This window comes from Sinocyclocheilus anshuiensis, unplaced genomic scaffold, assembly GCF_001515605.1.
Source record: "Sinocyclocheilus anshuiensis isolate Anshui unplaced genomic scaffold, SAMN03320099.WGS_v1.1 scaffold1906, whole genome shotgun sequence".
NCBI classification, from domain to species: domain Eukaryota; kingdom Metazoa; phylum Chordata; class Actinopteri; order Cypriniformes; family Cyprinidae; genus Sinocyclocheilus; species Sinocyclocheilus anshuiensis.
Genome location: NW_015546187.1, coordinates 102,463 through 113,662, shown reverse-complemented (window position 1 = coordinate 113,662; position 11,200 = coordinate 102,463). Strand labels below are relative to the sequence as shown.

The following is an 11,200-nucleotide window of genomic DNA, read 5'->3' as shown; positions in this document are numbered from 1 at the left end:
TGCTTGAGAAAACAAAAATATACAGTTACCGTGTTTTTTTCTTTTGATTTAGTCGAGTTGGTTTTGCCTCAAACACAATGTGATTTTCGGCAATCGAGATCTGATAGCAACAGCACATTTTTCCGTTTGGGCGAGCGCTTGGCAGACAGCTTACCTCGCGCATTAAATCTGCCGCAGACCAACAAATCACTGAGAACGCGCTACAATCCTGACGAGTCAGAGCGGAGGCGAGAAAGCTGCGGAGAATCCGCTCGCCCGGAAGCAACCGCAACTGGTAGATTTAAAGAAAACGACTGCCGTTTGGCAAATAAATCATTATAAGTACTTATCCCTAACTCTTTAAGCTTTAAGTTACATTTCAAATGACAAGGGATCAACTTATAATCATGTTTATATGAATTATCCCATGAACTTATTCTCTCAAATGGCCTGGGTATGTGGAGCATTCGCAGCTTATATGGACGGAATGCCACTGCTGTATATACAGTAGATTCAGGGACATTTGTGGCATTTTCTTTTCACTTTTATTGATATAAACAGTGAGGTTAGGACAGGAAAAGAAGCAGAAATGTGATCAGTAAAATGTAAAAATCTAGACTCAAATTGGTATTGCCACCAAGTCAGTTCATATGACTATGACAGCTAGGCCCCAAAACTGACAAAAAACCCATCACACATCAGTCACACATTCTTTTTGAGTCTGAATAGCTTTCTTTGTAGAATAGGCTGAAATTTAAGTCATTATTCCCTCAAGTGAGCTGTTAACCCAAAAACTGCAGTGACTGGATCACTTATTCTGTGAGATCAGTTCAATCCATGAATGAATCATTCAGCTTGAATTGTGAATTGAATCAGCTGGTTTATTAAAACTGGATCAAAAGAATGACCTGCTCATGTGATCCAGTTGAACCTTGAATCACTGAATCAAAGATCCAGTCGCAATGGTTCTTGTGTTAACGGCTCACTGGAGGGGGTTGATTTTATGTGACAAGCTATGACATTTAGACATTTTTAATCATGCTTAAGTTCTTCCTTCTGTGACTGCTGTATATACAGTAGAATCAGGGACATTTGTGGCATTTACCTTTCACTTTTTTGATAGAAATAGTGGAGTGAGGACAGGAAAAGATGCAGGAATATGATCAGGAAATGTCAAAAGCTGGACTCAAACTGGTATTGCCATCAAGGTAGTTAGGCTATATGACTATGACAGTTAGGCCCCAAAACTGACAAAAAATCCACCACACATTAGTCACACATTCTTTTTGAGTCTGAATAGCTTTCTGTATAGAACAGACTGAAATTTAAGTCGTTATTCCCTCCAGTGAGCTGTTTCCCGAGAACCGCTGTGACTGAATCATTGATTCAGTGAGGGTTCATGAACGAATCAGTTCAATATACAAATGAATAATTTCAGCCCGATTTGTGAACCAAATCAGCTATTTCACTGAAACTGGATCAAAAGAATGATTTGTTCATTTTATCCAGCTCTCAAATTCAACTCACTGAATCAAAGATGCAGTTGCAGTGGTTCTCGAGTTAACAGCTCACTGGAGGGGAAGATGACTTGATCATTTCTGGCTGTTCCTCACACAAAGCTATCACATGGCTTCTGAAGACTTGTAACATAACACATGAAAAAACAACAGGTTAAGTAAACAATGACAGAATTTTCCTTTTCATTAGACTATAGTTGAACGCCTACGTACATGTTTCAATGTGTCCTGACAGAGCACTCAGGTATGCAGCAACAAAAACAACTTTACACTCAGCATATCATCCCATGCCAACCCTTATCAGAGCACACTATTTACCTCACCTAAAATATGATTATTAAAATGTCTGTAGTACCACTGAAACCCATCCTTGCAGTCATCAGATGTCAGTAAATATGAATATTTGACAGGAGGGTGGCAGCTGAATGCTGCTGGCGTGTTAATGATCGTGCCAGAGCGTCGATGACTCACAGGCTCTGGTAACTCAGTACAGTCGCTCTAACAAATGTACGTGCCATGTTTAGACATAGTGATGGAGAATGGTGAAACATGGCAATGCTGCTGTGCCAAAGCGGTGTGCCGCCTTGCCCTGTAACAGCACATATTATTGGCTGAAATTTTAGACGGCACCGAAACCTTCCCTGCTGAATTATAGAAGACCATCAGAATGGAGTTTTGATAGGGTCATAAACATGATTGCTACTGGTACATGCATGACGCATCTCCACTTTTCTGTTGTTTTTTCCACTGTGGTCAACTAGGGTGATGTAGTGAAGTGGTTTGCTGTTAGATGAGGCAAGAAGGGTCCTACCTGTGTGAGTCTGTCGATGGGCTTCCAGGGAGTCTTCCTTGGAAAACTGAGCGCCACACTGATCACATACTAGTGCTTTTGGTCCAGCTGGAAGAAAGAAGAGTACAATAAAAGTAAATACCAGTTGGCTGATGGCTTAATTGGGAACAACAATTTTAGTTTTATAATAGAAGTTAGAATTATTATTATTGTTAGTAGTAGTAGTGTTTAGTATTAAATAACCTAAAGATGCTATGTGAAAGTTTGAAACAGAAAATAGTGGCTTTCATCTTGCCACTTTCTTGGTAAAGGAAACACATTTTTACTCAAATTAATCAAAATGTTTTTATATTTAAAGGATTTGCCACTGATGATTTAAACACGAGTTTTGAGCAGTGTAGAGTAGCACTTGTTGTTTGTCATATCTCCGATCACAAATGCAGACATGGTTTTATGTTTATGCTGCGCGATGCAACGCGTAAAAAGACAGTATAAGTCATTATAATCCAGTGGTTCTCAAAAATACAATTTTGAAAAAGCTAGAAAAATGCAGGTAACTGGGTTGAAATTTATCCCTAAATTTGGGTAAAATTTAAAGTCAGTTTACCAAGGTGTCACAATTTTAAGGACTGTTACAATGAGTAAGATTAGCAAATCATAAATAATAATAAATAATAAAAAAAATATTTTGACAATGAATTTAATATTCAATAAACATTAAAAATCTAATGTATTTGGCAAAATGTCTTTACATAAATTTATTAAAATAGATAAATATATAGATAAACAGATACAATTTTGAAAATGCCAGAAACATTTTGGTAACTCGGTTGAAATTTAGCCCTAAATTTGGGTAAAATTTAAAGTCAGTTTATCAAGGTGTCACAATTTTAAGGACTGTTAGAATGAGTAAAATGAGTAATATATAATGTATAATATAATTATTTGTATAATTATTATTTATTATAATTTATATATATATATATATATATATATATAGAATAAATGTAATAAATTATAATTATACTAATAATTATAAATAATAATAGTAACATTATATAAAACTATACTATTACTATATACTAAATAATAACAAACAATAAATAAAAGTAAATAATTAAAATATTTTGACAATGAATTTAATATAAATTCAACAGATTGTGTCAAAATGAAAAAATTTTTGCATATTTGAAGGTTTAAACACAGTTGAAGATGTCAAGACCTCTGACAGGCCAAAATCCACATTTTCAGAGGGAGGATACGGACATTAGACTAGTTACTTTCTATGCTAAGATATTTTTCAGATTTATCAAACATATTTAGGATACACTAAGTTACATCTTAGTATACTGTATTAATGGAAAGCGTCAGAACCTGGCATGGTGGTGCATGTACTGTAGGGCATGCCCTCGGACGTAACCCTTCAACACTTCAACCGCTGCACAAACGTCTGCTCCATCCTCTCCAGCCTGCCTCCAAAGGCCTGCAGTCAACATTTCTGTTTTCTTTCTGCATTTTTGTTTTATTTAGGACTCCGCCAGTGTCCTCCCTCCACCCCAGTGCTCATGCTATTTTGGAGAGCAGTGGCTTGGAGAGCAGTCAAGTTTGATTAATTTTGGGATTTGGGTACAGTATGTTCCTGGACATACATCTGCGAGCAATCATAAATGCTCCAGAATGCTGGCAGAACATCCAGACCTGCCGGCAGCTGATGATGTCATCAGTGCGAGGGAAGAGCTGGCGTGTCACCAGGCTCCGAGCGCAGGGCTTCTCCCAGACAGAGAGAGAAAGACAGAGAAAAAAGAGAAAGAGACATTAAGAGAAAACATCTTGACAGGGCTTTTCAGCCCGAATGCCGCGCATGATGAAGATTCGCTCTCGTTTCTGCTTCGTGTCGTGCGTGAACAGGTGCGATGGCGGAATACGAGCAGATTAAATGTGGGAGTAACTGAATATTGTTGCCAGTGTTTATGATATTGATTTATACCAGATTAGGAGGGTTGGATTTAGGGAAAAATAATAAATCTCTTCCTCTCGCGTTCATAAACACACAAAAAAGAAGCAGAGAACAAGAGATAAAAGAAAGAGGACTTTTCAGTTCATTTGGCAAAGAGAGCTGTCAGAATCTTGACAAAAACGTGTGCTGATAAAGTCAAGTGAGGTGGGCTTCACAAACCCTCCAGAGAGACGACTACAGACTTAATCAGACAGATGGACACACACTCTCTCACACACACACACACACACTGCCTGCTGCCAGTCTAAGTGTATTTCCCCTCCACTTGAAACAGGACATTCCCCACTAAAGCACAATTTAGTGTGGGCAACTACTGAATTCAATAAGCATCAATCACAGCATCCCTGATACTGAGGCGAGAGCCTTGACCTGAAAAAGTAGGTTTGAATCCTGCCTGCAACATGTTGCAATGCCATTTCTCCATGTTTCCCAAATAATGTCCCTTCTCTGCTATCATAAAAGGGACAAAATGCTTCCTAGTATTTTAAATCATCGATCCAATAGTAACAGGCCGATATATATTGTACTGTACAGGCTGATTTTTTAACTGATATTTTAATAATTTTCTCCTTTTTTGAGTAAATATTTTGTTAAATAAGTGCTTTTTTTTGGCATATTTATGTGCATATAATTTGCTATCATTCTTTTTTAAATAATTGTTATTTTTACAAAAGATAGGGCATAACAGAACTATCTAACTAAATAAATTAATAAATAATTTATATGTGGTTTTATTATTAAAAAAGAAACAATTAAGTTTTTTTTCATAATTGGTTTTACATGTGATTATATGAAGCATGGGTGTGAGGTAGTGCTGTGTGTGTAAATCTCTATTATATATCTGTATCTAAATACTTATGTAACGAAAAGTGAAGAAAGAAGAGAGAATTTTTTTTAAATGATAACAACATTTGTAATTTAAAAATAATAATAATAATTAAATGTGTAATTCAAATAAAATTTTATTAAATAGCAGAATTTTCACTAGTGGCATTTTTATGGAAAACCTATGTCGGTCAACCAAATAATAGACTCTGTAAAGCAAAGACTGAAAGGGAAAGATCTTAAAAAGGAGCTACAATAAAAATCAGGATGACAGCTGGACAGCATAAGCCCAAAACACAAAGTCTCAGCACTAAACTTCATTTTGCAGTCTACATCTGGTTTATTTTATGTCTACGGTTATGCAACAGACCCTTTTGATAACTAAAATCTGATGGCAAAAGTTCGAAGTTAATAGCACACATCGGCACGAAACAATACCACACACTTACATAACATGTAACAGCATCATTTCAGCATGATCGTTTAATTATGGGTTTGGATGTATATAAACAACTGGATCCATCCCCTCCCTTAAGCGTGTTTCTGTCCTACACCTCCTCATTACAATGAGAAAAAAAAACAAGCTGGCAAGATTCACTGTACATACTGTACTAACAATGTGGCAAAGTGCCCAGACTGGATCTCTGCCAGGCTTGAAATGTAACAGTTGAGACACATATGAGACTGGAGAGGGAAGTGTGAAGATGGGGATAACCAAACACTGCGTCACTAATAGAAGTGCAATGTTCCATCTGTTACAGCAGGTTAAGCTTGCGGTACATGGTGGACAAACACGGGGCAACAGGGGGCTGACACTTGTTGCACAACAGTGATCACGTATCACTTGTGCAATGGCACTGTAATCTATGCTTTCTTCCTTATCGGGACTACATTCGTGCATGATCATGGTATTTACGGGAGGGTTTACCTGAATGAGACAGCATGTGCATCCTCAATCGTAAACTGTCCAGGAACTGCTTTCCACAGAACTCACAGCCAAAGGTCTTCACTCCACCATGCAACTTCCTGTGGATTAAACATATATTGATAGATTAAACCAGTGTAACTTTACACAGTACCTACACACTTTGAGAAGCTCAGATCTGGTCATTTTCTTGACCCTGATTTCAAGTTTAACAGGTAATATGTGCTTTCCGGTGAGAAAATGGCATCAGTGATTTCACTAAATGAATTGATAACTTATATATATAATCTATAGCCAAGTACATTCATATTCACTCATATTCATAAAATATATTTGCTTAAAATATGTCATTTCTGCACCACCAGCCTCACCAAACAGAATAATGAATATAATGATTGTTTTCAAACAGATTTCTAACACTCTCCTAATCTGCCATTGGTTAAACAAACAAATAGCCACACCCCCAAACTCACACTATTGGTTGAAATGTTATGTCAGGCTGTTCAGAATGCTCAAGAGTGCCACGAAGATAAAACGTTGATAACTGCCTTAATCTCTTAAATAACTGAGAAGATCAAACCATATTTTACATAAAAAAATAAACACCTATCAAGTTGTTTGATATCCTTTCACTTATCAAATCTATTTATCAGCATATGAGAGTGTATTGTGCGTGTTATTTTTTGACAGACATCAGTGTTGTGATGTTCAAATGTGGATGTGGATTTGAAAACAGATCATAAGGTAATAATTATATATTTCTTTGCCCAGCAAGAATTCAGTGAAGTGACTGATGCCCATGAGTGTGTTAAATTAATGTTTTTACTTCTAATATTCCAAAAGAAAAGTTTTTGATGAACATGATAACGTGCTTGAGGAGTGAACTATGTTTGACTTTTGGGTATTATAAAACATGCTGGAGACTTTCAAAACACTTTTTGTGTAGTTCATTATACTTATTTTACAGAATGATGTTTAATTCATGGCTTATATTACTGAAATTTTAGTTACTGCGATAAATAAATGAATAATGAATAAATAAATAATAACTTCTTATATTGAGTGACCTACAGGGAAAAAAATTGTTCTATTCGATAAGTTTGTGCATGAACGAGATCTAATAGTTACGTTGAAAGAAGAAATTTTCAGTGCATATCAATTTCAGAAGACTGTGTGCAGGAGTATATATAGTGCAAGAGTCTTATGGACTACTTTTATGACATTTATTGACATTTTTGGAGAAGTTGGAGATCTGCATTCACCGTATACACCAGCTTGAATTAATCGAATAGAGCCCTGCAACATTCTCCAAAACACCTCCTTGCGTATTCCATGGAAGAATGCAAGCATTTTGTTAAAATAACTATTCCTTTAAAGTTAAAAAAGCAGTTTTATTTAGGAATACAGCTTCATAAATCCACGCTTGATATTCTAAACATGACTGCGTCTCTGGCTCATAGTTTATTTTGATAATACTCTCGACAGGGTGCTGTGAGTATAAGTCATTATAATCCGTAATTATGTCCCAACTGGATGCAACAAGTTCCTCGTTTATAATGGGTTTTTCTCGTCGCTCCGGGACACGGCATCACAGTATGGTAGGGGCATAACATTTCCGTCACACGCTTGAGGTATTCGGCCAATCACAACGCACTGGATAGCTGGCTCGCACACCTCGCTTTTCAGACCGATGAGCTTTGTAAAAATCGAGTTTCAGAAAGTTTTTCAGAAAGTTTCAGAAAAGTTTCAGAAAGGCGGGGCATAGAGAAGAAACAATAATGTACAGTATGTGGAAAATAATGTGCTTTTTGAACCTTAAACCGCATAAACACATTTCATTACATCAAATACACAAAATAATGTTCTATTTAGCAACATCATATGACCCCTTTAAGGTTTAGGGCACATACTTCAAAGACTCCAGGCACTCGAAATATTCATCAAGCAGGTCTGAATCAATTAGGCCTAATACAGCAAAAGCTGTTAATGAACTGAATAGCATATGCCATCATCATCTGATGCTTAAAATAAACCTGGCTAGATCTGGATTCGAGAAACGCAACGAGCTTGTCTACCAAACCAACGTCCATAACGGAACTAGCTTCAGCAGAGCTATGGAATATTTACCGTCCAGACGTAGTGACCCAGTGGATTGAAAAAAAACATTTATGGCTTAGTTTTATCAAAAATTAAACATGCCTCCGAGAAAAGGTACACAAAGAACCTGAACAAATATATGCACTCCATTTCAATGAAGTAGCTACAGCCACAAGCGAACCGTAATGCCCAAAACCACCCGTCAAAGTCAAACATGCCGATTGTCCTTTTAATCTGTCCTCTCGATCTAAATATTTGTTTTAATTCAAACGTATTAAATGCTCCAGTATGTTTAACTGAGTCACGCTGTACATATCAACGACTCGTCCCCCGCCCACTCCTGTTCCCTTCTCTCGCCCGAGTCCTTTCATGTGAATTCCAGCCACACACACACACACACAGACACACCGTCGGCGCGTGCGCTGCATCAACGAGCAGTAGAGCGAACCCGCCGCAGACGTAACCTTTATTCCTGCTATAGAGCCCTTAATTATCACCGCTCCGCAACCGGGGCGCTGCCAGACATGCACGGGCTCATTATGAACAGGGGCATATTATTTCACCTTGAAAAAAGCTATTAAAGCAAACTCGCTACCACCAGGAACGGTCGTGGTAAAATATTAAATCCAGGACATTCTGTTGAAGATCATTCGGAGTAATGGAAGCGAATTTCTATTCGAATTCAACGAGTCAACACCCTCAGGTATATGGTCATTTTATTTGACCGAGGATGTTTGCTGAGGTCATGTGCCATTCGGTTGAGGGCGCAGACAGAATGCGTGTTAGCTGCATTTCACAATCTGTAGCATCTGCTGCGTCGTGCCCCTTTGCAGCCACGACACAGGGTCTGAAATAGACCGCCTGACAGAGCCCAGCCTCCCATAAACAATATCCACTCAACCGCAGTGGACACGCTGAGCACCGCTGTCAGCAGCTAACAGACGTTCTCTACAGATTTGTGTTTGCTGGAAAAATACTAGTGTTATCTTACTGAATGCTGCCTTGTGGCTTGAAAATTGCATATTATTGTGCAGCTAAGCTTTGAAAACACTGTACAATAATGACATGGCATAAACCAAGCTTTTTAGCAGTACCACATTAATGCAGATGTTTGATGGTCGACTGGCAGATTATTGAGGTTAACTAATGTGTTTATCTAGATCTATTCCCTTTGTTTAGCTTTATATTGCTAAGAATGCAGCTTTTAAAGAGATGTATTTAAAGTCGGCATGAAATCAAAATCGAAAATTCTTATTTTTTAATGGAATACTGAGTTGTTTATTATAAATAATTTATCAGTGCACTTCATTATTTTTTAAATTCGTGTGCCCTTGTAATCTTTAATCAAAAACGTTAACCTCCCCTCCCCCTCAAAACGACTCATCTTCTCTTCCGGTCACGAGCTATGGTGCAAGGGCGGAGCTAGTGACGTGAGGGGTAAATGCTGGGATAAACAACAGGGGGAAGAGCTGAAGCTGATGCTTCACTTTATAGAAATCAATGCATTGACCAGTGCTGACGCAAGACATGGGGGAGTACACTACCCTTAAAAATTGAAAGGATATTACCACAAAATTACTCTTAGGACATCGCAAACAATTTTTTATGAATATGAATTAACCTGATGGAGGACGCGCTGTCATTCAGGCAGTCTCTCTCTCTTTCTCTCTCTCTTTCTCTCTCTCTCTTTCTCTCTCTCACACGCGTGCTGTTAGGCATGTTTTGTGCCGTTGATCGTTCTCATCGTCGTCTTCCTCAATAAATAAAAAAATTCTTCATGCTAGGGTGTCGGGGTGAATCCAGTGGAGAGAAATCCCCCCACAACTAACAGCAAACTGATGTCACAGTAGAGAAAAAAAGGCAATCGCTACTTCCGTTTCATGCAAGCGGCAACCTTCTGGTCTCTCTCGTGAAACCAACACGGAAGTGACTAAAACTGCAATTCATCGACTGGCCGCTAGAGGCTGGCTCCAAAAGGGAGTCAGTCCCATAGACCTCCCATGTTAAAATGCCCAACTTTACAGCAGAAAAAAATATGTTTACAGCCTGGTACAAAAAGTGGTTTTGGTATATATGGCTAATTTTGCCCTTCATGACAACTGTGAGGGGAGTGAATGTTTTTATATCTCATCCGTTTAAATTATATTAAGCCTTAAAGTTCTGCATAATTAAGGGTGTGGCCACTTGAGTGACAGGTGGATTGCCGCTGCTGTCACCACCGTCCAGGAAAGTCAGTCATGTACGTTTAGTGAAGGTAAGCAAATAATGACGGAATTTAAATTTTTGCCTGAACTATCTCTTTAAGAGAGATTAGTACACTAGTCAACCCGCCAACTACTCATGTTTGCACGTCCCTACTACAAACAGCTTACTTTATGATGTGAATGCTTCTGATATTACAGCATTGGACATTTACTTTTCATCTTAAAAAAATTAATTATGAGTAGCTAATATTAACTGATGTATCATCAAACCTGTCTAGCAATTTGATTGCTCTGTAACGAGCACCTTTCAGAAACCTCCCTTTAATCTCATTCCCTCTGTCCGTCCACTTGAAAGACACGAAAGATTGAACAACACTGATCTGAGATGTGGAGAAATACCTGGTAAATGGAACAATGAGAGGAAAATCAATACTGCTCATCTCGATCCCAGTCAAAACAACTGTCATTGTCAAAGCAAATCCAAATAGACAGAGACATAAAACGTCATGACAATTCACTACATTATTTAAATAGTCTAGTTTGAGCTCCAGTATCTGACACTGATATGCAGATGCGGACAGTAACAAAAGAATATTAAATAATCCTAAAGTCAGATCAACGTTAAACATGGAAATCGAACCTCTGAATGCACGACGTGTTAAAACGTAATCTTCCGGTCGATTTAAGTACACCTGCCCTGAATGAAACAGTTCAGACGAGGTTAGAGGAGAAAAACAATCTGTAAAGATGATGGTCCATTTGTCTCTACAGGCCGCTGTTACATTCCTATTAAAATGCAGGCATTAAAATGTCGACTTTCTCTAAGGAGACAAATTGTCGAGCTGT

At 37.9% G+C, this 11,200-nt stretch overlaps 1 protein-coding gene across 2 annotated transcripts in view; it reads right to left on the bottom strand.

The window, feature by feature from the left end:
• LOC107701406 (zinc finger and BTB domain-containing protein 16-A-like) overlaps positions 1-11,200 on the bottom strand; it is a 64,202-nt gene that overhangs the window by 39,714 nt on the left and 13,288 nt on the right. For both annotated transcript variants that reach the window (XR_001635640.1, XM_016503402.1), the window contains exons 3-4: positions 6,057-6,154; positions 2,308-2,394 (exon numbers count right to left, since the gene is read on the bottom strand). Coding sequence is in view for 1 of the 2 variants with exons in the window: in XM_016503402.1 (XP_016358888.1) it covers positions 2,308-2,394; positions 6,057-6,154 (185 nt within the window). In the remaining variant the exon portion in view is untranslated. The remainder of the gene's footprint in view (positions 1-2,307; positions 2,395-6,056; positions 6,155-11,200) is intronic.